The sequence below is a fragment of the Brachypodium distachyon genome, chromosome 1, assembly GCF_000005505.3.
Source record: "Brachypodium distachyon strain Bd21 chromosome 1, Brachypodium_distachyon_v3.0, whole genome shotgun sequence".
In the NCBI taxonomy this organism is placed as follows: Eukaryota; Viridiplantae; Streptophyta; class Magnoliopsida; order Poales; family Poaceae; genus Brachypodium; species Brachypodium distachyon.
This window is the reverse complement of record NC_016131.3, coordinates 11,232,738-11,260,694: the sequence shown is the minus strand read 5'-3', so window position 1 is coordinate 11,260,694 and position 27,957 is coordinate 11,232,738. Positions and strand designations below refer to the sequence as shown.

Sequence of the window (27,957 nt, the reverse complement as noted above, 5' to 3'; positions counted from 1 at the left end):
CCCTGGGGCCGATCAGTGTCGGTTTGCTTGAACCGCCACTGATAGGGACACGCCACTGATAGCTGAGCTATCAGTGGCTAGAAGTCAGTGGCGTGCTCCCCGCACGCCGCTGATAGCCAATTTTGCACGACACTGATAGCCTGTTTTGTACTAGTGTAATTACTAATTAAGCTGGATATATATATATATATATATATATATATATATTTGTTATGATACCACAAATATGCAATATTGATAAATGTTAGATACGTTAATATTCAAATTATTTCGGCTAATATTAGATTATATGGTAAATTAAATATTTTAATATTATGATTATCTTTTTTGTAGGATCTTTTAAGGCTGGTGAGGCCAACGGAACTACCGACGGGTTTCGCAGTGAATGTAATAATCCTACTCAGTACTCACCGTATTTATTACTATATTGCTTCCGGAGTAGCTAAGTTTATTTCCCTAAGCGTCTTTTGTCAGGTTTATATGGGTGATTTCTTATCGTCTTTCCAGACAGTTCCACCCGAAGGGAACACTTCTCTACGGTTACAAGGTTCTCATTTCAACGCCATACACACGGCTTAACAGAGAACTACACGCAGAGGTTTCTCCTATAGGATCCCTAGCATAAGCACCCACCCGTATAAACATGCTAAAAAGACCGTGGGAAAAACTAAACTACTTCATTTCACAATATAGCTTACATACGGTTTTCCCTTTCGGGAACCCCCGAAGGGTACACACAAAGATAAAGAAATTACCTTACTACCTTCCCAGTCTTATGTTACAAATGCCTTGATTACACATGCTTTATTACAGTGGGAAGTGGTACTACTACTAGAGAGCAGATAGTTTTCTGGCTAGCTGCCCTAAACTATTTGCTGCTCTGAAGGTTTGTGTTGTGCTCGATGGTTGTGTGTCCTCCAATGCTGCAAAGAGCCTCCTTATATAGGTACCATGGCTGGCTCAAATAGTGCTCCCATGCATTATTTACCTCACCTTTCTCCATGTCCATGATGCACCTCTTTTATAGGTCCTAGGCTTCTTTTATAGCCTTTGGATGCATGCATGCATGGTGATAAGGGGTCTTTTGGCTGCCACTTCTCTTTGTTTGCATACGAACCTGGCTTCCTTCATCTTGGGAGTAGTCTTGTGCTTGAATGATAGTGTCTACGACACACAGCAGCCTTATTGTCTGCTTCCTTGGCTATTCTTCGTCCGCACACTATAAATCATAGGATCCCATGCATTTGTGATCTTGTATGCTGTGTAATCAAGGTATTTGTAACATAAGACCGGGAAGATAGTAAGGTAATTTTTTTATCTTTGTGTGAACTCTTCGGGGGTTCCCGAAAGGAAAAACCATATGTAAGCTATATTGTGAAATGAAGTAGTTTAGTTTTTTCCTCGGTCTTTTTAGCATGTTTATACGGGTGGGTGCTTATGCTAGGGATTCTATAGGAGAAACCTCTGCACACGAATTGCCACGACCAAGCTGCACACGAACCTGAGGAAAGCCATCACGATGTTAATCGCAGGAGCTATTTTATTAGGATTTTCTGATTGATCAGCGTGTGATCTGCAGCTATGGGCCAGTTCTTTTTAGCTTTCTGAACCTGTTTTTTCGAGAAGCTGTTCTCCCCCAGCTTTCTAAAAAAACCGCCATCTAAATTTGATTACACTATCAAACTAGGTTGGCCTAAACTCCTAAATTTAATTATACTATCAAACTAGGTTGGCCTAAACTAGTTTGGATGTCTAGCTAAATTTGAGATGCGGCTTCTGTCGAAAGTTACGCGAGGACAGCTTTTACGAGAAGTCAGTTCTAAAAACCGAAAACAACCCAGCCTATATCTAGCAGCGGCTCTAGCTTCTTGATCGTGTGATGGCATGCGCCGATGCTAATTAAGCATGTAGTAGTAGCCTAGTAGGGGAGAATATAGATAACACGGCAGAGTACTAACCATGCATGCACATCCTGACCCCTACACGTGTCTTGTGCTCGTGGGAAATTAGCGACGTTCGGTCTTGGTTACAGCAGTGATCGATCGATATTATGCATGCATGGGACGGCCGGCCCAGCTCGATCGAGATGACGTGACCCGAGATGAGATCGGGTCCAAGTCGTGTGTGTTAACGTCACTCATGTCCCAACGGCTTTATACACTTTATTATGGTCAGGATCTTCTGTTGTTTCATGATGGGTTTTTCACTTTTCAGTAAGTTTGTTTGACATTTTCTGCACTCGCCACTCGATCAGTACTAGCAAGTAAGCTGATATATACATGTTGTGCGTTAATTGCCGACTTTGCAGCAGGCTCGCAACTTCTCTCTACTAGCTATCGTATGTTCGAAGAAATTTCTTGATAGTCGTAGTACTCCTTTGTTTACTTTGCTAATCAAAGTAGATGCCTTATAATTTGCCGTGTCTAAATGTAAACAGTAAAACTAGTACATGTGTCACAACGATCACTTAATTAGTCTACCATATATATAAATGCGCCTTTTTTGCTAAACATAGTAGCTAGTACGCGCACACATGACCCACGAGCTGAATTGTTAGGCATTCATCGTCTGGGGCATCTCTTAATCTCAATACGCTTTGTCGATTAATTTATCGACGACCTAGCTTTTCCGTTTTGCCGGTATTCACGCTGGCTACGCGCCTGGAGGCCCTGGACATGCATTTCCGTGTGCCTCTCACTGACTGCCGGGCACCCTTGCTGCGCGCTTACACACCAAAGGAAAGAAGCATGCATGCAAGCTTCAGATGCCCTATCGCAGATTTAAAAGGCCCCTTTGTGGGTTAAACAGATCGGATCTCAGTCGATGTTCTGAACCGGCGGATCGGACGTTGACATTCGTGCGGGCATTTAAACAGAAATAGACCTATCTGTCTAGGATAACAGCTACAGAAGTTAAATATGGAAGAATTGGTCCGGTGGCTACCACGTGCACGCAAGCTAGCCTAGGATGCAGAGGTTGCAAGTTCGAATCCTACCAGCTGTCTATTAATTTTACTTTTTTTTTCTTTTGTTTATGTTTCTTCTTCTTCTTTTTTATTTTTTACGTTTTTTATTTATACTTTTTTTTATCTCTTGATTTTTCTAGTTTTTATATACAAACTAATTAAAAAAATTGTTTTTTTGTTTCCATTTTTTTTTGCTTCCTTTGTTTTATTTTTGTTTCCCTTTGACTTTCTTTTTGTTTTTATAGTGCCTTCTATTTTGTATTCTTTTTCCATATGCAAACTCTAGTGTTTAGAGCGAGTACTTACGGTTAATTGCATGAGAATTTTTTAGAAAATTTCAGGTGCGAAATGAGTGCAACTATAATTTTTTCAACTGCAATTTTTTTTACTATTTGATACTAGACAGGTGAAAATTGTAGATGTTTTTCGTGTGCTATGTATTGGTCTTGCAATCATATAAGAATGACTTGAGTCCAAAGCCCATTGTACGGTGATCTGAAACCTGTTGCCATTAATGAGAGGCCCGTTTTAGTAGCATGTCAAGGGACAACTCAGTTTTTTCTTTTTAGAAATGTGCCATGGATTTTTTCAGCCTAAAAAATTGCATATAAATTTCTAAAAAATGCACCTGAAAATAAGTTTCACGTGCAATTTTTAAAATTGAAAATTGCACATACTTTATATGCAATTTTTAAAATTGCAGCTAAAATTAAGTTTCACGTTAAGTTTTAGGTGCAATTTTTAAAATTGTACCTGAAATTAAGTGTTGGGTACATGTGTGTGCGTCGTGGAGAACCGGCCCGACCTGTATGCGTGGTGGAGCTTGCTTTAATATTAGTGTTGGACTTTTTTTCCGTCGTTGTACAGGCTTACATGGACTAATGCATGCTCAGGGTAGGGCTGATCGATTAATTGCAGTCCCGGCCGGAGACGCACGCGTACGCGTCCGTACGGGACGTAATACTCGTCGACTGAGAAACGCTTGTTCTCGGTCGACTGAGGTGTAGTCGTTCCCCAAACAGATTATTGATGTCTTATGATTGTATTGTACAACTGCTCAAAAAAAGTGATGGTTTTACTTCAAGGTTGACCCAGTCAAACATGCATTGATCTCTGTCCTGTGCTTTCCTAAAAAAGGAAATGTTGGAGAGCACCTTGTAGAAAGGTCAATGTTCCAACGTTCCTCGTCTCTCAGTGTGCGCTGTGTGCCAACTGCCACGTGATGTTCGCAGGAGCCAGTATCGGCGGCAGGATGCTGGTTTTCGGAGGTTTGAGAGACGCTTGGAAACGTTAGTTTTTCTCCTTCTGGTTTTCCAGGCAACATCATTGTTCCCCGGTCAGGTCATTGTATCCGCAGTTCCACACACATTTTTCTTTTCTAACACCGAAAGTTCATCATTAAACCCCTTAAAACAAACGTTCAGTTATTTTCTCGTGGCGAGATCTTGGATATTAGAATCCTACTTATCTATATACATATACTTTTACATTTCCGCAAAAATAAAACATATACTTTTACATCATCTTTTCTAGTGGTTGTATGCAATATACTTATTTGCACTAAAACCACGACAAGTATTTAGAAACGGCAATAGTACCATCTTTGACAAATGGACATTTTTAGAGTTTCAAGTTCTGAACGTGCTTTAACTCAATGTAGCCGGTAAAAAATAGTAGGCCATACCTTTTAAGCCGAACGTTCAACTTACAGTTTGTCGGTACCGGTAATTTCTCGTGATGAGATCTTCAAGATTGGGTCTCCACTAATGTATTTATTTTCACTAATTGTTTTACAAAATTTTCCTAGTGGTTGAGTGCAATCTATCATCTTTGACGAATGGGCGGATCTGTAGTTTGAAGCTTCGAATGTGCTTTGACTCAATGTAGCCACTAAAAATTGGTATGTGTTACCCAAATACTTTTTTCTAACAACATAAGTTCAGTACGCGCGCCATAAGTTTTAAACTGAACGTTCAACTTACAGTTTGTTGGTACCGTTATTTTCTTGTGACGAGATCTTTGAGATTAGCTTTCCACTTAAATATATTTATTTTCACTAAAATGTTTTTTTTTCTAATGGTTGTCTACAACATACAATCTTTGACGATGGGCGCTTTTGGAGTTTGAAGCTTCGAATGGGACTTGACTCAACGTAGACGATAAAATTCAAAGGATTTGGTATGTAGAAGTCCCGTACGTCATAGCTTTCAAACCAAACATTCAACTTATAATTTGCTGGTACCATCAATTCTCATGGCAAGATCTCAAGATTAGGTCTCCAATTAAGAATTTATTTTCACTTAATTTTTTACGCCATTTTTTTTCTAGTGGTGTTATGCAATATATCATCTTTGATGAACGGGCGCTTTTGGAGATTAAAGTTTTGATTGTGTTTTGACTCAATGTAGCCGGTAAGAGTTGGCATATGGCACCCATACACATTTTTCCAACAATGGAAGTTCAGTACGCCATTGCTTTTAAACCGAACGTTCAACTTGAAAGTTTTTTGTACCATTATTTTCTCGTGGCACACGAGATCTTCAAGATTAGGTCTCCACCTAAATATATTTATTTTCACTGATTTTTTTACATCACTTTTGTAGTGGTTGTATGCAATATATCATCTTTGACGGATGAGCGCTTTTGGAGTTTGAAGCTTCGAATTTTCTTTGACTCAATGTAGCCGGTAAAAATCGTATGAAGTACCTAGACACATTTTTCTAACAACTAAAGTTCAGTATGCCAGAAAACTAAACCATGTTCAACTTACAGTTTGTTTGTACCATTATTTCCTCATGGCGAGATCTCAAAGAGAAGATCTCCACTGAAATACATTATTATCATTGATTTTTTTTAACATCAAGTTTTATAGTACTTGTATGTAATCTATCATCTTTGACGCATGGGTTTTCTTGGAGTATGAAGCTTTGAATGGGATTTGACTCAATGTAGCCGATAAAAATTGTATGTGGTATGCCCCTTTTGTCACATATGACCTATTTTGAATTTTCAAGCATGGGAACAAGCTTTTGAGTATGGGATCCTATTTTCCCCTACTGATGCTAGGATTTGTTATAACTCGTGGTAGCTAGAAAATCCAAGCAAAATTTCAAACATGATTTCTGATTAAATTTTAAATTTTTCGTGTGAAGATACTCTTTCATTTTTGGTTTATTAGATACATATATAAAATCCAAATAAAAAAGTTTGTAAGGGCAGTTCCAATGCTCTATAATATACCGCATCGAAATGATATCAATGTTTATTTAGTCTTTATGATACTATTTAAGATGTTTTGCATTGCAAGTGCTCTAAGCCCATTTGCGTAGGAAATAACTAATTATACATTTACACTTTTTTTGTGTAATTTGGTTTTCAATATGGAAGTATGGAACTAACCAATGCATGAAGGAGAGAGACATTAGTGCATCTTGCACTAATACTTGGCATAGCACTTAGCTAGATGCTATTTGGTTATTGTAATTTTTGAGACAGGGCTAGCAAACTAAAACAGATATACTCACTCCATTTCTAAATAGTTGTATATTTAACTTTTCCTAAGTCAAACTAAGTCTGACCAACTTTAAAAAGATACTAAGATTACAACACCAAATTAATTTCATGGTTTCCAACAAGAAAGAAGTGTTCATATTGTATTTATTTGGTATGGTACAATATTGATATATTTTTATAAAAAAAAAGTTGAACTTCTCTAAGTTTGACTTACTACAATCTAAATATACACCTATTTAATTAGAAACAGAGGAAGTAGTATGTTAGTTTATATGATTTCGCAATACAACTGGAGTAAGAAGTTAGCTCTCCCGCTGACACCGTGGGTTCTACTTTATTCTGTTTATATCTTAAGTTTTCTTCAAAAGAAAAGAGCTCTAGGGAGCACTATAGTTCAAACATCATGAAAAAACATATTTTGAAGTTTCAAAAAAATATGATTTTTTTCCAGTGTAAGTATAGATGTGTACAACATATATGTACATTTTCGTCGAAAGATACATTGATGAGTGGCCTGTGTAAAAATCCCAAATCTGGGGATCTATAATAGTGCATTCGAAATATGTGATTTTGTTATTTTTTGTGTAGCTCAAAATCAACAAGATTTCGTATCGAAATCTTGCAGATACGTAACAGACGCTCATATGTAGATCCAAAGTTCTCTTTTATAAATTTTCAAAATCCGGAATGTGATTTTCATCCTGTTTGTGATATAGTGTTCACTTAATCTTGTGGGCCGAATGGTGCGGTTCTTTTCCGGTAAATCTACTTCCCAGGGGATTTTGTGTGGTTAATTTAATTTATGTGAACTATTTATCGAAATTATCGGTGTACATGGGACGAAAAGTAAACCTCACTTATTAGCACTTCGTCTCAACAATTTTTTTTTTCAAATTGTTATTCCCGAAACATACATATCTAGGAACTGAGCTCCTCTGAGGTATCCTTCATCATTATCAAGAACAAGAACGAAGAACGAAGGAACAAACAAAACCAGACCTGATATTACTCATCGATTGAGATGGACGGAGGGGATGTTGTGGTGGACTCTGGTGAGGGGAGGAGAGACTGGGGCCTTAGGGACACTGACAGCGGGCGGGTCGGGTGGAAGACGATGCTCGACGACGACGAGGAGCCAGTGCCGGCGGAGCGAATCAACGCGGGGTGAAACGTTGAGCCCAGTTGCATCGTTCTAGGTCCAAACCTCGTTTGTACTGTTACCAATCCAACCCAACTCGTTTTGAGCCCACACCATTCCTCCCGCATCAGAATCCATACCGAAAAACCCATTTAATTACCGGGCCTTCACGCCGCGGCGGCCGCCGCCGCTGTCTACTTTCTCCCCGGACCCCTTTCTCGTGTCACTCCCTCTGGACTTCTTGTCTGACCTCAACCTCGCCGCCCGTCGCTAGTCTACTTCCGTCTCCACCCGCCATATCACCACCACACTATCCCAGTCCCCATTGGTGGAGGACAGACAAATTTTGAGGCAGGGCGAATTGTTATCCTAACACAATGAGTTAGTATAGATATCACATTTAATATTTTTCTGAGTTTGCAAAATATGTTTCAATAAATTTGTTTTCAGACTTTTTAGGAGGCATTTTTTTATTGTTACATCTTATGATATATCACATAGTGATATTTATTTTAATTATTAATTTTCATCATATTATATGTCAAATCAACCATAATCGAAAGATCACAATACAAATATCTATACAGAAAATATACGACAATTATTATGATTTGTAAAAACAGTTCTTCGGTGGGGTGAGTAGAGATTAACAACTCAAATCTTTATAAGAGTAAAACTATAGTTATATTTTGATTCCAAAGATATCTTCATACATACTGACTTAAAAATATCAAGTAGAATTTTTGCTAATAAACAACGCCCTTTCTCCATACTTCGAGAGATATGCTATCTTATGAGAAATAGCTACACAATCTGAAACATAGTTTGTGAGTCTCTCAAAATCAGAACTCATAAAACAATAATACATCACGTGGGCATGATTACCATATCCATTGTCATTAAGTAAGATGATTTCTCTATCAAATTTTTTTAAGCAAGAAATACGAGTAAAGGTATGACAGTTAAGACATCAATGAGCAATTATACATGGACATCAACAGTAGATAGTCAAAATAACTAAGAGTGCAGAAGTTGCGTCTTCCGGAGAACCCGTCTTTGCAGGCTATATTGTCATCGATTGCGCAAAGTCACGTTGGAACGCCACACACACCACCTCACACGGACGTTGAAGACTGCCCGCCGATGTTGGGGAAAATTGACCCGTCGTCACTGCCTGCTACGACGTCTTTCTCAGACCCCGTCCAAATGCATAGCTTGGCAAGTCATTGCCATCGCTGCCTCTAATGATTCAGAGTTAAATTAGTTGAAATTTTGCAGATTTATTTTATATAAAGACGCAAATGCAAAATCTAAAGGACCAAACAAATGTACATCTAGCAACGATTTAATAATTTGTCTTAAAATTAATCCGAATAGCCAGTAACTTGATTGAATGGTTACGTCATCCAACACAAGCTTGTCCTTCCTTCATCTTAAACATTTACGAGTAATCATGTTACTCTCATTTGCTCCTTGGGTAGTTTGCCCAGCCCTCCCCATCTCCGTATCTCCATGCCAAGCGACTATAGGTGGCTATTAGGCCGGCACGGCGCGACTCCGGCCCGGCTTGGGATAAACGGGCCTAGCCCGGGCGCGACCCGGTGAAGCCCGCCGGGCAAGCCCGAAAACGCAACCTCCAGGCACTGGAGCGGCGCCGAGCCCGGTCGAGCCGGCCCAGGCCCGTTAAGGCCCCGCGGGCCTCGGGAAAGCCCTTGGGCACCGACCACCAGCCCAGGCAGCCCAATAGCCTTTTTTTTGTCCGTGCCAACGAGAAATTTGGTCAAAAGGTGGGCTGGTGTGTATTCTAGCACAAGTGTGAACGTGGTAAGCGACGGGCCTAGACAAAAAGATCAAAGTTCGATAATGTTATTGAACGCTCGCTAATTCGATTCATTAACTAAAGAACCAAACATGACTTTCTTTTCAGATCGTTAAGCTTAACGATCTGAACGAGCGAGCTCGTCTCGTACATCACTTGTGAGTGGCTACTGAAACTTATTTTGCTGTTGGAATTGTGTTGTTATTTCTATTTTGTTGTGTTATTTCCAATCTTTATAGCGTTGTTTAAGTTTCGATATATTTTGTTTGCCACCAAAATTTATCCCAAACAAATAGGTAATGCCCAAAAATTTAGATCAACATGCCATCTATTATCTTAACGAGTTTTTAATGAGCGTTCGCGAGCTCTTAACGAACCGAGCCGAACAATTGTCTCAAATCTTTAACGATAATGATCTTAATGAACCGAGCATGCTCGTTAGCCAGCCCTTACTCAGCGCCTGCAGGGGATGAGGGGGAGGTATCGGGTTTGAACCTGCTAGCCCCCATATTTTTACTCCCACGTGATGAGTGCAGCATTTAGATTATTAAAAAAAAAAAGTTAATCGGGCCGTGCCGTGCCGGCCCGACGGGCCTGGGGTTGTGGCTCAGACTGGGCACAAACGGTCCAAGCCCGCCGGGCTTCCGGGCTTTTCAAAAAAGCCTGGCCCGATAGCCACGTATAGGAGCGACCCAGCCCCCTCGCTCCGCGGATCTTCTTCCTCCTCGCGCGAGCGCCGCCACTCATCACGCTGCCGAGAGCCCGCGCCCCGTAGCTCGTCTTCCTGCTAGCTCGAGCGCCTCCACCGCAGGTTAATCTCCCCTTCGATTCTCTCGCTCCCGACCGTTTCTCCTCCCATCACCCCACGAACAGATTCCGCCCTTTAGATCCCGGTTTCATAATCTTCCCCAATTCGTAACTGAGGCAAAAATCAAGGTAGGGCGGCCGCCCTACCTTGCCCTACCGGGTCCTCCGCCATTGCCAGTCGCGCTGACAGAGAAGGAAGAAGAACAAGAGGCGTTGCCTGTTTCTTCCCGATGCTCCGGATCGCCTCTCAGTCGGTGAGACCAGAGCTCTTCTACTATAGTTGCAACCTGGTTTCAATTTCGTTCCCCATTCGCCCGAATGGACCTCCTTTTTCTCCAAACGTGCATTTCATTTGTCCTGTTTTTCTCTAGGGTTTGCTTGGCGGTCAGAGATGCTACAGCGCCGCCACCAAGGCCGGTCTCTCAATCAGTGGTGTAAATGACATCATTGCGGTCGCCTCGGGGAAAGGCGGCGTCGGCAAGTCCACCACTGCAGGTTGTATTTCGGTCTCTTCTTTTCAAATTTACTAGTGTAGGAGCTGCAAAGAATATAGAAATTGAAGATCTGAATATGTATTGGGATTCTAGACTTTGTAGTTTCAAAAGGGGAAAAGTAATATAGAAATTCAGATGGAAGTACGAATGATGCTAGAACTTAATATGCCCATTAATTATCTTGAAGTAGAATTGGCGCTGGACTTCCCCTAGACTGTTAGACATTAAGATGCTCCGTTAAGGATTCTTTTGGAGAGGGATTGGGGCAGCCAGAAGCCAATGATATAGGTGAATAATTTATTTTTACTTGTTCAGTTCCATGCAAACTATTGTGAATCAAACTTTTGCGGGATCGTATTAAACAACTTAATAACTTGTTATGCTTAGGCATGCAGCTTGTTCCATAAAATTATCCTTATCCCTGGTACTTGTTTCTTGCAGTTAACATTGCTGTAGCACTTGCGAAGGAGTTTCAGCTTAAGGTGGGTTTGTTAGATGCTGACATATATGGACCATCCATTCCCACAATGATGCATTTGCATGCAAAGCCTGAAGTAAGTGAAGGTATCCCTATCAGCTGTATCTGAAATCTCGCAATAAAATACGTTTCTGTTTTTTTTACCTTAAACAGTTGAATAATACTAACGATTAGTGAGTGTTTGTCCTACTTTTCATGCATAATTGTGATTTAGAATTAGACTTGAAAAAATTATTGGTTTGAAAACAACTTCACTCATTCACTGTAGTACAAATACAAGCCAGAGCTTTATCCATTGCCATTAGAATCAATGTGACTATCCTATGTCTGTTAAAACGCGGAAAGTACTAGGAACCATGTAATTGTTTATTGAAATTCAGTTTTCGTTGTCGTCAGGCAAATAACACTAACTTGTGCAAACATTTTTTTTTTGGAATGATTGGTGCTTCAGTTTGCATGTGGATTGTTATGGTTTCTTTCGTTTGTGTAGGTGATTTAATTTAAGTATCTGAGCATCAACTATTGGCATTCAGTATTTCCAGGTCAGTTGAAATTTTGCCTAAACCCTTTGACCAAATTACCAGAAAGGAAACCCTTCAACAAAAATCATCTGATAAACTGTATTTGAGGCAGTCTCAACAAAGTTTTTGTGTTTATCACAGTTTAAGCAACAGTATATGAGTTGAGTTGAGTTGAATGGAGATATTTGGATGTGTCAATCTGTACTATCTTCAGAGACCAATTAGTGAATCACATGTCATACTTGGCGGCCTTCTTTTATCCCCACCCTTCCACTAATAAGATACTAACATCTTACATCAACAGAGTGCTTTATTACATTGCTAATTGTTTTACCTGCTACTCTGCTTATGTTTTCCCACTTCTCCCTTGGTTGACTGTATTTCCTCTCTATCTATAGACATGAAGATGATTCCAGCTGAGAACCATGGGGTGCGGTGTATGTCAATTGGGTTTCTTGTAGACAAAGATGCACCAATTGTTTGGAGAGGTCCTATGGTTTGTTTTTGCACGTGCTTCCGTTCACTTCTTTCGAATGCCCATAGAAAATATCCTGTCCTGTTGCCATCCTTGATAAATATGAAAATATCTGTAGAAATGAACAACTGGAAACATGCATATTAATGCAGAAGTATGCCATTGGGAACTGGATGCAAATCTTCTATTTTTTGTGCCTAATTTGAAGTTTTTTCTTATTATCACTAGAAAATTTTACATTGATTTATTTAAATACGTACTAATAGGCTATTAGCATGGAATGAGTTTATGTGCTATCTCCGAAATGCATTGATCCATGGGATTGTTGTTTACAAAAGTTTATTTTCCTAACACCATCTTTTGTGGTACCAGGTAATGAGTGCTCTTGAGAAGATGACAAGGGGAGTAGCCTGGGGGAATCTTGATATTCTTGTTGTTGATATGCCCCCTGGCACTGGTGATGCTCAACTATCAATGTCCCAAAGGCTTCGATTATCTGGTATTTATAAGTCTCCTCTATGAAGTTTAATGTTAACGTGAACATCTTTTTTTGAGTATTTGTTTACATGTGGTTTCTGCAGGTGCTTTAATTGTTTCAACTCCTCAAGACATTGCTCTAATTGATGCTAGAAGAGGAGCAAACATGTTCCGTAAAGTTCAAGTTCCTGTATTGTCTATTTAACTTCTCTTTTACGATTTCTGTATTTCTGTCTTAGTTTTGACCTGCTTGAGCCTATCAGATTTCAAATACTAAGTCAGATATAATTATGTTTCGTGTTACGCTGTTCATTTTTGTTGAGGTTTCTTTCCAACCTACATCAGTTGTCATTTTTTTACAAGTCTTGTGTCTATTCATGTGAACCCAATCACTGTAGGTGTATTCCGTTTTATGACTAAAATAAAAACTTAAATGTGTAGCCCATGCCATTCTCCAATATTTCATGGAGTTTCCAACTCTTCCCAGCACTACTCAGTTTGCTATTTTGACAGATTCTAGGGTTAGTAGAGAACATGAGTTGCTTCAAGTGCCCAAAGTGTGGTGAGGAGTCTTACATTTTTGGGGAAGGCGGAGCTCAGAGAACAGCAGAGGACATGGATATGAAATTTCTTGGTGAGGTGAGTGAAATTTGTCAGAATTTACTATAATTGGCATGAACTTTGAATGGCAACTGTCTTCCATCTAGTTTCATTGCGTCGATTTTTTTGTAGTACTTTATTGTTATTTTATGACTAAATAATTATCGTTTTGTATAGAGAACATTTGTTGAGCGTGGAATGAACAACCTAACTTCTAACTTTTGATGAACTTTAGAGGCATCTGCCATGCTTTTTATACATCTTAGTTTTGTGCTGCAAAGTTTCAGCGTGAGTAATTGCAATATACGGAGTATGTACTGTAAGTTGCTGTGATCCCAGCATAGCTTGGACTATCCTTCTTTAGTCACTGCTACTCCCTCCGATCATATTAATTCTCTCAAATTTGCCCAAATATGGACGTATCTATGCCTAAAAAGCGTCTAGTTACATGTAATATTTCGACAATTAATATGGATCGGAGGGAGTACTGGCTATCAGTGTGTTTGGATTGTTTGCATGCTCTGTGTCGGAACAGTGTATCAGTGTACCATATGGTTGTGCCCAGTAACGGCACACCATATCGCAATCTGCAACTATGTAGTGGCTGAGCAGATTGAGATATGCAAAATATCTATGTCTTTGTACTGATGGTGCAGTTAATATTTTATAGTGTAACAACAGTGTAGTCAGGTACTGTACTTAAATTTTATGTTCCTTTTTTTCTGTCATTCCATGATTACTGATTTTATCCATTATCTTGCTCTGCTATTTGTTGTTGATGTATCTACAGTTGGCCCTTCTTAACATTTCCTTTCCTGAACTGCTCAATAGATACCTCTTGAAATCGACATCAGAACAGGTTCGGACGAAGGCAAACCAATTGTAATATCTTCACCGAAATCTGCATCGGCGCAAGCCTACCTGCATGTTGCCGAGAAGGTCACTCAGAGGCTCAAGGAGTTAGCCGAGGAACGACTGATGGGCCCAGAAATCTCGCTCTGAGAATGCGTCTGCCCATGTGTAACATCTTTCTATCTTTTCATATCTCTGTCCAACCATTTCGTGTTTATTCTGAATAGCCGTTCTCATAAGACTTTCATGTGCAAAAATGAGAGCTCATCAATTCGTCTGGGCATATTCTGAAACAAACCCTTCAGGATATTCGTCTTTTGACATGTGTTCCCTACCCCTTGTTTCTATATCAAAGCATTTCTTAGATGAATGCAAACATGATAAAGATGCAGTCATTCGGAAAGCTAAGAAGAGAGAGAACATGTCCGAGGAAATTTTGAAAGGAATGGTTTGTCTTCGTCCAAGATGTTTCTTCAAGTGGAAGCATGAGCATGATTTCTGGTTGGAGTGTGGTTGGGGTGTCAAATCTTTTTAAAGTGTGACCAAGTTTATAGAAAATGCACTATTATCTACAACCGAAAAATAGTTCTCCCTCCGTCCTATATCAAGTGTCGCAACTTTGTTACATACGCATGTATACATTCTATTCCTGCAAGCTATGTGGATTTACGTATGTAGATGCTCCATATATATAGAACTCAAGTCAAGTTAACTCAGAACAAACCAAGTCTTTTTCTTTATCGCGCTTAATGCACCGGAGCAAGGCTCTCTTGTAACAAACAAACATCTGTGACATTTCTACTATCTGGATGACGATTTCCTTGCAGTTGAAGGATAGTTTCTAGAGTTCCAGACGTCGGATCACAGGCAATCACCTTGCCTTTGGACGTGACAAAGACGAGTTTCTTTCCAGGTCTGCAACCGCCAAGAACTCTGACATGCTCCTCTGCCTCGATCAAATCTTTTCCACCACGCTGCGCCAGATCAATCCGATGCTCCAGTGACCAGTCACCAGATCCGTACTCCTTCTCGCTCCAGATCTCCGTCAAGCGACGATACGGAAGTTCCTGGACGGCACACAACCTGCCATCAAGCTCCACCAGGTGCGATCCAACGAAGGGTGACGGTGACGCGACCAAACTGAAGGTCTCATCCGCGAGAGAGAAGGACAGCACGGCTGCGTCCATGAACTTGCATATGGGGAGGATGATCCAGTGTAGGAACCCGTCCGCGAACACCGGCATGAGGCTGAACGATAACGCCGTGTCGATAGCGGCACAGCCCAACTCGCAGAACGCCGAGGGCAGGCGCAGGCCTCCGGCAGCGGGCCTCCAGCGGTCACCGGACCCAGGCACGGTGAACACCTCGCACTTGATGGCGTCGCGGACGTCTTCCGCCCACTGGACGGCAAACAGCCTGACCACCTTGTGCTGCCTCGTGGCGGCGTCGAACCCGAGGCCGGCCGAGCAAACTTGGGGCTGGTCGTGGCAAGGCGGCAGCTTGGCGACCGCTCGTGTGGCCGCGTTGCAGAGGTAGTAGTCGTCCTGATGCCGGGCATCGTGGTGCAGCAAGGTGAGGCCGCGGCACGGCACGGGCGTCATGCTCGCGAACTGGCGGATGACGTCTTTGACGGTGAGCAGCAGGCGGCCGTCGCTGCTGCAGCGCAGCTCTGTGGCGATGGAGCTTCGACACGGCGTTAAGTAGAGCAGCTCGGGAAGCGCTGGCGGCTCCCTGTCGGCGTTTTTGGCCATGTGGAGGTCGCAGAAGGAGTCCGAGGAGAGCAGCGCGGCCCAGCTGCGGCACACGGCGCGGAAGCGGAGGATTGCTTTCACGGGCAGGCGCAGGAGGACCTCCAGCAGCGTCTCGTCCGGCAGTATGGACGCGTTGTCCATCATCCTCTGGTTGCTCGTCGTCATGTAGATATGTAGGGGCCTGGCTGGGCTTCGGTCGGCCGCGGTGCTCGCCAAGGGGCTCGGACGGAGTAGGAACCGACGGCCAAGCTATGCTATCAAGACCCTTTTTCGATTTTCTAGTCAGGGTCGAATATATATATTGGGATCTAACCACGATTCTGAATAGATATTGAATACCGAATTTCCAAATCTTCGCATTGTTTGAATTGAATACGTGCATACGGCCAGGATACTGATTCTGTCCGTCAGTTCGCCCACCGCGGAAACACATCCTGCCTTTGTATAGCAGCATGCCAGCACACACACGCTGCGCGTTCGCAAGGACCAAGGACTACGGACTGGGATATATTACATGGATGCTTAGTCTGATCTCATCAAATCAAATAATCCCTCCGATCCATAACAAGGGTCTTAGGCCATCTCTAAGGGTGAGACTCCATTTTGTCCCCCCCATTTGTCCATTTGAGGGGTCTTTAGACAAATGAAACCCACATTTATTTTTTTATGAGTTTTTGACATGTGGACCAAAAATACAAGTGGACAAGATTTAGGTGAGTTTTGTACAAATGGGGACTCCTCATACTCTTCTCAAAGTTGAGGAAGAAATGGGGGTGTGGACCACTTTTGGACAAATGGGGGTTACCACTGCGTTACGTATTCTCCCATATGCACATATTTGGACAAATGGGGAGGATTCGAGGGATTACCTGGAAATGCCCTCAGATAAGTTAGATTTTATACGGAGTAAAAGACAAGCTTGAACAACTAAGATTATATACCATTTCCTTTTCTTTAAAGGAAAATGAATATTGTGGAAACCATTCCTTCTATCCATGAGCCTCACGAACGCCACAGGAATGTATCTATTGAAAATAGCTATTCAGTGCAAATTCTGTTCGTCCGCCGTTCAATCCCTAATGGATGGCATCATGGCATGGATGAAAGGTGGGAAACCAGACTATTAAACTCACTTTTACATATAATCACCTACTAAAACACCAGATCAAGTTTTTTTCCTTACACAACTCGTCTTCTATCCAGCATTTATGGAAGGCAAAAATCCCACTGAAAATCAAAGTTTGGCTCTAGTTATCTATAACTCTATAAAGTTGAAACCCACTAAGTGCAGTAAATTTAGCAGGCTGCACATGCAGCCTATCCAAATCCACATTTCACCTAATTTTTAATTTCTAATTTCCATCGAATTCCCTTTTTTGCTAAAAAAAAACTAATCTAATATCCATTCTAATTTCGATTTAGCCCATCACGTCCAACCCACCGCGTGCGGCCCATCTTGCGTCCAGAGCAGCCAGCCCGCGAACAGGCCTCGCGTACTCGCGTCCAGCACAGCCAGCCACGGACATCGCTAAAACAACGCAAGCCACAGACAAGCTGCCAGCCACGAAGCCACAAGCCGAGAGATTTGTTCCGCCGTTGCTGATGCCGTCCCCGCCCCTGGCCGTTGTCACCACGCACGCGCCCCGGCCGCCGTCATGCGCTGCCCTTGCTGCACCGTCCCCGCCGAGCTTCATCGCTGCCGACCATAGTCATGGCGCGCCCCCGAGCGCCCAGGCCGCCGCCATGCACTGCCCCTTGCTGTGTTGTCCCCGCCAGGTATCGCTGCTGCTGACCATTGCCATGGTTCCTTCCGCGCCCGTGTCTGATGTGCGCGCCCGCCCGGACCATGACCTTCTGATTCGTTGGCCCGTCGCGTCCAGCCTGCTATTGTTGGGATGGCCCACCAAGTGCAGCCCGTCTTGCGTCGTCCAGCCAACCATGAGTGTCCCACCGCCCCCAATTCTGTGCTTTGTTCCACCGTCGCTCCACCTCTGCCCTCGCTAAGTAACGGCAGCCTTCATTCCCCTCTCATTTATGGCCGAAACGGCAGCCACCACACCTGAATACGTGGGGACTTTGGGTCGGTCTTAATGTGACCGCTCTATTTAGTCCCTTCTTCCACGTGGTTCTTCCTCACCCCTGCGTCTGCCGACAACTGCCGGATTCCAGGAGCCACTCCAAGGTTTGGGATTTTCCCATGTTAGGTTTATTTTCTTCAGGGATTTGTAGGCCACTTTCTAAAATTGATCTGTATTTCTGAAGCTCGAACGCAGCAGCAAGCAGAATTATCTCGGATTTCTGTGCGAATTGATTTCATCCATATCAGCGAAATCTGTCCTGACGGTATGTCATATGCATATTTGTTGTATAATTACTAACTGATTCGAGCTAATACATCTGGGGTTGAGTTGCTTCAAAGGATTTTTGCACCAGAATTTTGATGCAACACCTTAATTGGAGTTTATTGTTATCTGCTTTGTAGTCTCACACAATTTTCTCCACCCATGTATTTCCTTAATTGAATTGAGTTGTTCTGCCTCTCACTGTATGTATCTCATCAGGTTATGGCTTTGCGGGGTGTTATACAGTATCTGTTGGGAATATGCCCTAGAGGCAATCATGTATGATGTAATTCCCAATGTATTCATAAATATTATTAAGTTGTCCTTATTTGAACATCTGATATGTATCATTGAATATGTGATTTGATTGTGGAACTATGTATTCATGTTGTTCATACTAAATTGTCCTTAGTCATTGAGGTTGTGCTGGACACATAACCTAGACTAATGTGAAAGTTGGCTGATGACTCGGTTCCACTTGTCATGGGCATGGTGATGTCATTCCAGCTTACACGGACTCGGCTAAAGAGTTTAGCGAGTCGGACTGACCCATATTGAGATGCAACGAGTAAGTCGTCATTTGCATGTCTCAATCAATGTAATCCTTAGACCTGAGGTTGTCGCACAATCCGAGTTGTGGATCACCAACTTAGGTTCTGTCAAACGTTGTTCCGTAACAGGGCAGTTATAAAGGCAGAGTTCGGGTTGACTGAGAATCAAGCTGTGTGATGTGGATAACCAAGATGGGATTTTGCCCCTCCGACTGGAGAGATATTCTCTGGGCCCTCTCGAGTGATATGATTCGGGAAGCATGGCCATGCGCGACTTGGTTAACTGTTAACCGGGTCGATCGACTAAGAGTTAGTCGGATGAATCGTATATCACGGATCGAGAAGAGAGTTGAACTATTAAAGGGATGACGATTAATCACCTATAGTTCGACAAGGTATATCGTGAGGCAAAAGGGACTAAGACGTATGTCACATTGGAAGGTACGTCGTCATGACTTGATGGTACTTGGGAGTCGGCACGTTCTGCTAGGAGCCGCTACCGATTGATCGATTGTGAGTCGGACTCCAATCGTGTCCAAGTCGCCATGAGCCTGCGGGGTCACACACTTAAGAGCGGGAGCAAGTATTTGGTCGGATTGGACCCGAACTGGAATTGGGCTGACAATGCGAGTTGGACTCGCAGGGTGGATGGGCCACAAGGCTTGGAGCCCACTTCCACTCGATATATAAGCAGGGGCGTGGGATGCCTAAGAGGCACGGTTTTTCCACTCTCATGCGTTGAGAACCCTAGCCCGATTCAGTTCAACCGTTGCACCGGACCTAGCAGTCCGCCGCCGGAGCTCCTCCTCGCACGTGTGGATACCGGCAGAGGTGCTGTACGTTCAGCACTTCGACGATCGCGGGATTGGATCGGCTGGATCGGATCGAGGGACTGCACTGCATCAAGGCGCCGCATCGATAATCCGCAACTGCGCGTCTAGTGGTAATCCTCGTGGCCTTCTACCTCGGCTAGATCTTGGGAGTTCGCGTAGGAAAAGTTTTTGTTTATCTCTACGCGCCCCTTCAGTATCCTCTCACCTGTGTGCACGGAGTCACTCATCTAAACTGCGTGTTGATCGAACAGCCACAATATATATCATCAACTCCTTTAATTGGTTCCAGTTAACCTCCATTTGGTGCTTCTACAGTTCTATCTGGCTCAAGCTTGAATTTATTTTTAATTTATACATTAGGATGAAGTCCTTCCTTTTGGCCAGTGATGCTATTTGCATTGTGGTGTTAACATTTTTTTGTCATCTCATACATACTGTACGATTGAGCAGATTCTCATTCAACGAGAAGAGAGAAGCATGTGGAGTGACGAATTTTGAGGTGCAGAAGCAGAATCTTCTTTTGCCCCCGTTTTAGAATTGGGTTAATTGGATCTATGCCATTATAATTTTCACCGGTTGGAGATATGCCATTTTGTCCAATACCAGCACGTATACTGTCTAAATACGTATAGACATAGCTCTATACGAACAGTTTTTTCCCATCCCAAGTCAAACAGTTCTATTCCTCTTATTCCCCACGCGTTCCTCATATCCCGTCTCCAACGGTGGACTCATATTACTGTTTTTTATTTTCTGTATTTTTTATAGATTTTTCTTAGAAGATTGAATTTTGGGCCAAATTTGAATTTTTTTTTAACCTTTATGGCGCCTGGAAGACTCAAACGCACTGTTGAACGTTGTAAATAGGGGTATTATGGTAAATACTGCTGTACACGCTGAAATACATGTATTTTATGAACACTTGTTGGTCTTAAGTGGACAGAATGGCATTGATAGAGGTATAAGAAAGTTAGAGTGGCATTTTTCCAAGTCAAGTTTTTGTAATGACATATCTCCAACCGGTGGAATAAAGAGTGGCATAGATCTAATTAACCCTTTAGAATTTTGGATCCCCTTTTGTTAGTCCTTTATTACATGTTCTGTCATGCTTTGTTCTCTCCTCGGCACCTAATAAGTTTATGCCAAATATTCAAATGGAGTACTGTGTAGATTGAGAAAGTGTTTGTATGTCAAACTCTGTGTATCTTGGACGTTTGTTGAGGTTGTATGTAATTGATGGTTTTCTGCTCTACACGTATGACATATGTAGTCTTTGTTGTTCTAATATATGGAACATTTATCTTTACAAGATCTAGGCTTTGTGCATTACTGAATTTCAACGGTTTTCTTACGAGTATTTTGAAATCATATATATTTTAATCTTCTTCATGTATGTTCTGTTTACTCACTGTACAATGAGGCGGTCTTTTACCTCATGTACAGACGATGCATTTTCTACCTGGATTGGCTTTTTCCAATCACATATTATTATACCAAATTTATGATATTTATCATGATTTATGTCTTATGCTCATTTTCCCGTTGTTCTAACTTCATTCTTGGTAAAAAAAAATTGTTCTGAGTTTTCGCTCAACGCGCGAGGGATCATCTAGTTTGGTATGATGCTATAGCCACTATGGACAACATGGAAAAAAGAAAATGGGAAGGGGACACCACTTGTAGATTCTGTACCACAAAGAAACCATTAATCATCTTTTTTTTTCAATGTGCTGCAGCAAGACATACATGGAGTGTGGTGGGGATGGCTCTAGGACTGAACTCTAGGCCATCCTGTTTTACTCACTATTTTTGGTGGCATGCCACTTATACCAATATAGGGAGGAATTGTCAGGTTATTGGCCTGGCTGCAATCTGTTGGGCCATATGGAAGTTACGTGACAGAGCTTGTTTCGAAAAGAAATTGATTCGATCTCCGGTTGAGACTATTTGTCTGGCTTGTTCGTTTTTGAAATACTGGCCAGGTCTCCAAGGTGGTGATGACGATACTCGTCTGTGCATAGGGGCTGATATCCTGCAACGAGAAGCACTAAAGCACCACCCGGCTCAAGCAAGACTGGACCTGGCAAGAATCCAAGGGAGAAATCCTGATGAAAGATGTTGATGCGCCTGTTCAGGAGAGCTGAGATGACGAAATGATGTTCAGGAAACTAAGCTTCTGGAGGCTGACGACGGGAAAGTTGGTTCTGAATTGTGTGCGCAGGATGCTGCTGTTATATGAAAAACTAACTGTCATGACTTGTCGTTTTTCCTTTTACTTCGAAGACCTGGTGTGTGTTCTTGTCGCTGACAAGTGCGTGTAAAAGCTACGTGGGTGGGTAAACAATGTCCGTTCCATTATCCTGGATAATGGAACCTGACCAAAAAGGTCGTATGAAAAAAAAACTCACCTTCTATCGTTCAAAGAAACGCTTCGTATTTCTTCGATCTTCATGTCCATGGAGAAACCGTTTGGATGACCTCGAACATCATTGCATGTCCACCTTGCAGCAGCGCTGGTCGCCCGCCTTGGACCATCGGCGTTTGCACGCCCTCCACCACCCCTAGCCGCCTTGTCTGGACCTCTGTCACGCTTGTTCCATGAGAAGGCGTTGCGTAGTGGTGGTGGCAGGTCGAATGGCATTGTGAGCGGCAGTGGTCCATGGTTGGTCAGAGCACCTTGAGTCGCATGAGAAAGCCCTGGTGGTAGCGCCACGCTTCGAACTAGTCCCTGGACTCTTGCAGATGGGCCTGATGATTTCGACTAATTGTTGTCGCATGACACCATCTAGATTTGCACCGCAATCATCCATTTGTTAGCGCAAATTTTTGACATCGCCATGGAATCAAACTTCACCAGAACTCCCTCCAACGATTTCTATGGCGCCTCCATGTGATTGAGGAGGAGCCAGCCGACGGCTTGGATGGCGCCCTCATTGCTCAAACTGAATCCGGCCCAACTTGGGTGAGGATTTTGTGTCGCCCTGTCGGTGCATGCACCACCTTTTGCCATGGATGTTACAGGTTCAATCCGGATGTCTAGAGCGCGAGCGAAACTAGAGCAAGCTCCGATACCATTTGTGATGACCGGGGATCCTTGAGAGGGGCAGAATCGCACGAAGGATTTGGTGATTAGGAGATGAAGAGTAGAGAAAGCGGATAGGAACTCAGAAAAGGAGACCAGGAATTCACAATTTACTTATCTCACAGGCCAAACATTTGAAAGTACAACAATTAAGTACTCAATCTTAGCTCTTACAAGTGAGGCCTCAAGTGGCAACACACATGATCTTCTCTGTTCCGTGGACCCTTCTGGTCAGACAACTCCATCTGTTCTGTGCACATAGCCACATCCATGGTAGATAGAGGTGAGACGTGCTAGCACGACTCTTTGTCAATAGAGAGAAAACTCTTAAAGACATCTTTGATTCCTTGTCGCACCAGTGGCATCCGGGGTACCACCGCTGCACAAGGCGTGGGTCGCCTCGCTTGCTCCCCGGGAGGATCACATCCCGGGCGGCAGTGTACAAGCTGTCCGGCAAACTACCCAGCCCGGCAGGGCTAGAGGGCTTCGGGGGAGAATTCCCGCCTGGGCGCCTCCCGGGAAGCTACTTGCCGGGAGGGGCGTTCCCGGGCGCAGGTTTCCATTGCGAGAGTGGGACCGAGCAAGCAGAACAGTGACGCCACGTGGGCGTGCGGCAGGCACCCTGTGCGCAGGATTCGTCAGGACAAGGAGTGAGGCGCACGACGCATTTAATGAACCGACAGAAAGAGAATTCCCCGTCAAGTCAAGCAAACAGTGACTGCTCAAGAGTAGTTTTTAGACCTTTAGACCCCTAGTGACAGAGCTAGTATTCTTGCATGTATGCCAGCGCACCGAGGAGGAGCTGCCCGAGCTCCCTGCTTGCCACTTGTAAACCATGCACCGTGGCACCTGTGGTATCCCCTTGACTATAAAAGAAGGACCCCCCTCAACGGTCAAAGGGTTCGCTGGACCAACTCGTAGTACCACACTAGCAGTAGCTCAAAGTAGCAAAGGACACTTAGCCAAAAAGAGAGCCCTCGGAGGCTCCCCCCGGCAACCTGTAAGCACTTGTTCTCCTGTCAATACAAGTTCAGACAAGCAGGACGTAGGGTTTTACACCTCCGGCAGCCCGAACCTGGGTAAAAACGCACGCTCGTGTTCATTGTGTGTTGGCGCGCTTCGCATTGGCCCCGCCCGCGATCGTCGGAGCGATCCCCGTCGCCCCCCGCCAAACCAAAAAGGGGGTGCCCGCGCATCCCCAGTGTCAAAGCCCCGTGCTATGACATCTCGCGCGCCAGGTAGGGGGCGCGTGAGGAGAGCTCACCGGTGATCGCCGGCACCGACATCTACGTCGACATCGGCCTTGTCTACTCCAACAGCGGAGCCAACCACCATGCCTCCTAAGCGGGCTGGTGACCCCTGAATCGATCCGCGTGAAGCCCTAGCGGCACACACGCGGTCGCACGACGCGCAGCCCCCGACACGGGCTTAGGAAAATCTTGAGCCCTCACGAGCACAACAGTCGCAGCTGCCACCCCCGCCTCCTCGGCCGTCGGTAGACAACCGGCTGAGGGGGCCGGCGGCTCCCAGATTCGGGGCCAGTCGCGCGAGTGGCCACGGTGCCGCCCGTGCCGGCCAGCGAGTTGAGTCGCGGGTCGAAGACGTGCAGCGGCGGCTGCGCCATGAGCACACCGCGTCGCGAGCGACGCCGACGGGGTCGCACCCCCTTCACCCGGGTGCACCAGGGGATAGGGCGGAGGGCAGCTGGTCGGAGAATCGGTTGCCCCCAGCCCAAACCCCGGCAGAACCCATCATCACCGCGCGGGTCATGGTGCGGTACGAGCCGCAACAGGGCACGCCGGCACACAAAGCATCGAGCGCGGAGTTGGACGCGCTCCTCGCGCTCGCCGCCCAGCAGCCACAAGGCGAGGGCGCCCCGGCAGGCTCGGGCCGCGGGAAAAACCCGGGGCGCGGGGACGCGCCCCGCGCCTCGCGGCAGGGAGAAAACCCTCCCCTGCAGGGAGGGCAGGGAGGCGGGGATCCTGAGGGGTCCTCGGACTCGTCACCCACCGTCACACGAGGTGACGCGCGCGTCATCTTGAATGCCCGCCAGCAGGAGGACCTACGCCAGCACCTGGAGCGTCAGCTCCGGTGCGCTGTGGAGCGCCAGGACCCGCAGGAGCAGGAGGATGCTCCTATGGGCCCTGAGGACGGCTGCACCGCGTTGACGCGCGAGCTGTGGCGGGTGATATGGCCCCGCAAGTTCCGAGCGCCCGCGCTCGGTACGTACGATGGGACCATGAATCCCAAAGATTTCCTCCTGACCTACACGTTGGGGATGCATGCCATCGGCGCCGACGACAAGGTCAGAGCCAACTAGTTCCCGATGGTCCTTAAGGGATCAATGAGAACCTGCTGCTCAACCTGCCTGCTGGGTCGATCGCTACTTGGGCGGACCTGCGCGAGCAGTTCGTAAGCACGTTCCAGGGCGGCTACAAGCGCCCGGGAACCATGGCGGAGCTGCACACTGTGGTGCAGAAACCGGGAGAGACGTTGCGGAACTTCGTCAACCGCTTCTCCAACCTCTCCTACTCCATCCCGGAGGCAGAGGCTGTTGCCATCGTCAACACCTTCGCCATCAACGTCCACGACCCCAAGATGTGCGAGAACCTGAGAACGCATCGGATCCGGACGATGCATGATCTGTACGCCCTGACGCACAAGTGTGCATGGCCGAGGAAGGGCGCTTGGCGCCCGAGCTCGCAGCTAAAGCTGCCGCAAGCCCAGCTGAGGGATCGCAGAAGAAGAGCTCCCGGAAGTGTAGCAGGAAGCAAGTTCTCGCCGCAGAGTCGGGGGCTACCGCGAGGCCTGCGAAAAAGACCTCATCTGGTGGCGCGTCTGGCTGCAAGCTGGGCGACGCGTCCCGCTGCCCCGTCCACGCCAACGCTACCCATGACACGCAGGACTGCAGCGTTCTGCAGGGTATCAAGCAGCGGCGCGAGTAGCGCCACGAGGAGCGCTGAGCAGCCGGCGCCTGCTTCAACTGCGGCGACATCGGGCATCTCTCCCGAGATTGCCCGAACAAGCCCAGAGCGGGGCCGAAGCCGGCCGGCAGCGGTGCCGGTAGGAAGGAAGCCCGGGGGGACGCGGCCAGGCCCGCGCCGGCAGGGAGCGGCCTCCACGGGGACGAGACAGGGCTCGCACAGAGGGGCAGCGCGAGTCCGACTGCACCGGGGGTGACGAGCCGGGCTTCCAGGAGCCCCGCGGCGTCGCCTGCATCCATGGGGGAGCTTACGCTCTCTCATCCCACGCCGCGGTGAAGCGCCTCACCCGGGAGGTGTGTGCGCTGTTGCCGGATGCGGAGCCGCAACAGCCGCTGAAGTAGAAACACGTCCCGATCACCTTCAGCGCCGACGATCACCCAGTGCGGCAGCTGGGTTCAGGGGTCATACCCTTCGTGGTCTCACCGATCATCAACAACATGACGGTGACCAAGGTGCTGGTGGACAATGGAGCGGGGCTGAACCTCCTGTCCGCCAGGTTAGTGGAGAAACTCCAGTTGCCGGTAGAGCAGCTGAAGCCCACTGACCCGTTCCGGAGAGTAAACCCCGAGATCGTGCGTCCCTTGGGGCGCATCACGCTGCCGGTGACCTTCAGGTCCCGGGAAGGGTTCAAAACCGAGCACGTAGTGTTCGACGTCGCGCATACCGCGTTGCCCTACAATGGGATCCTTGGTCGCCCGGCGCTCATCAAGTTCATGGCGGCGACTCATTATGCTTACGGCGTGATGAAGATGCCGTGCATGTACGGAGTCCTCTCCATCAGGTGCGACCTCAAGGACTCGGCCTGGTGCGTTGGTGAGGTCGATAGGGCCGCCGCCGCAGCCGATGCCGGTGACGACGACGTTGCCGGGAGTGAAGGATTGCCGGGCGACGGCCTCACAACTAAAAAGGCCCATGCTGCCCCCCAAGAGCTTGCCGGGGGAGGCGCAGGCTCGAGCTCGCGCCCCGGCAAGGCCAGAAGCTTAAGGAGGAGGCCACCAAGGTGAAGAAGCGGCCCCTCCAAGCCGGCAAGGAGGAGCGCACCGTCACCGTCGGTGCGAACCTCACTGCCGAATAGGAAAGCACCCTCATTACTTTCCTCCGAGAGAATGCCGACGTGTTCGCTTGGGAGCCGTCGGACCTTCCTGGAGTCCCTAGGGAGGTGATCGAGCATCGACTCGCGGTGCGTCCGGACGCCCGCCCCGTCAAGCAGAAGATCCGCCGACAAGTGCAGAAGCGCAAAGATTTCATCAAACAAGAAGTGTACAAGCTCAAAGCTGCGGGGGCTATCAGGGAAGTACTGTAGCCCACTTGGTTAGCTAATCCTGTTGTAGTGCTCAAGGGGGAAAATAAACTTCGCATGTGTGTAGATTTTACTGATCTTAACCGTGCGTGTCCAAAAGATCCTTTCCTTGTACCTCGCATTGACCAAATAGTGGATTCCACTGCCGGTTGCGATTTGCTGAGTTTTTTGGATGCATTTTCCGGCTACCATCAAATTAAGATGGCAGTTGAAGACAAGGAGAAAACAACGTTCATCACCCTGGTTGGCTGCTACTGCTATACGTGCATGCCTTTCGGGTTTAAGAACGCGGGCTCAACATTCCACGTGCATTGCGCGAGTGTTGGGACCCCAGCTAGGCCGAAACGTAGAGGCCTACATGGACGATATCATCATCAAGTCGAAGCGCTGGAACTCGCTGATTGATGACTTGCGGGAGACGTTTGATAACCTCCGCAGGATCAAACTCAAGCTGAACCCTGAGAAGTGCTTCTTTGGTGTAGACTCGGGCCAGCTTCTAGGTTTCTTGGTTTCGCACAAGGGGATTCAAGCCAATCCAAAGAAGATATAAGCTATCGAGAAAATGGAGGCTCCCCGCAAGGTGAAGGACGTCCAGCGCCTCAACGGCTGCGTTGCTGCGCTGGGCCGCTTCATCTCAAGGTTGGGCAAACGTGACCTACCTTTCTTCAAGGCAATGAAGAAGAAGGGCCCGATAGATTGGACCCCCGAGGCCGAGGCGGCGTTTCCGGATCTCAAGCAATACCTGAAATCGCCACCCGTCCTCGTCGCCCCCAAGCCGGGCGAGCCGCTACTACTCTACCTAGAGGGAACAGACCAAGTGGTCAGCTCGGTGCTGGTTGCCGAGAGAGAGGAGGACATCCCGGGAGCTGAGTTCGCAGGGCAGGGGGCTGAGCCACCCCTGGCAACCGCCTCGGACCCGGGGACCGCCCTCGAGCCGGCAACGTCAGCACCACGCAAGCGGCTCGTGCAACACCC

General features: G+C 46.0%; 2 protein-coding genes across 3 annotated transcripts; one reads left to right on the top strand and one right to left on the bottom strand.

Moving 5' to 3' along the window:
• The first annotated feature begins 10,118 nt into the window (after nucleotides 1–10,118).
• LOC100833439 (iron-sulfur protein NUBPL) lies at nucleotides 10,119–14,741 on the top strand. 2 transcript variants are annotated; one of them, XM_010234162.3, is made up of 8 exons: nucleotides 10,119–10,496; nucleotides 10,614–10,737; nucleotides 11,178–11,300; nucleotides 12,134–12,231; nucleotides 12,583–12,709; nucleotides 12,792–12,877; nucleotides 13,201–13,326; nucleotides 14,119–14,741. In XM_010234162.3, exons 1-8 carry the CDS (start codon nucleotides 10,473–10,475, stop codon nucleotides 14,287–14,289), a joined length of 879 nt encoding a protein of 292 aa, XP_010232464.1. In that variant the 5' UTR covers nucleotides 10,119–10,472; the 3' UTR covers nucleotides 14,290–14,741. The 2 variants fall into 2 exon arrangements, with proteins under 2 accessions (XP_010232464.1, XP_024318975.1); XM_024463207.1 differs by lacking the exons at nucleotides 10,119–10,496; nucleotides 10,614–10,737 and adding an exon at nucleotides 11,006–11,024.
• Nucleotides 14,254–16,226, bottom strand: LOC104581996 (F-box protein At5g49610). Its single transcript, XM_010231230.3, has one exon. The coding sequence runs from the start codon at nucleotides 16,053–16,055 to the stop codon at nucleotides 14,886–14,888; it is 1,170 nt and encodes a 389-aa protein (XP_010229532.1). The 5' UTR covers nucleotides 16,056–16,226; the 3' UTR covers nucleotides 14,254–14,885.
• Between the last annotated feature and the right edge of the window lie 11,731 nt (nucleotides 16,227–27,957).

What these genes read in the sequence shown, in the direction of transcription:
- LOC104581996 (XM_010231230.3), bottom strand. Translation starts at nt 16,055, where the DNA reads ATGACGACGAGCAACCAGAGGATGATGGACAACGCGTCCATACTGCCG.
- LOC100833439 (XM_010234162.3), top strand. Translation starts at nt 10,473, where the DNA reads ATGCTCCGGATCGCCTCTCAGTCG. An exon ending in TCCGGATCGCCTCTCAGTCG is followed by an intron (nt 10,497 to 10,613) that starts GTGAGACCAGAG and finishes GTTTTTCTCTAG; the next exon opens with GGTTTGCTTGGCGGTCAGAG. An exon ending in ATATGAAATTTCTTGGTGAG is followed by an intron (nt 13,327 to 14,118) that starts GTGAGTGAAATT and finishes ACTGCTCAATAG; the next exon opens with ATACCTCTTGAAATCGACAT.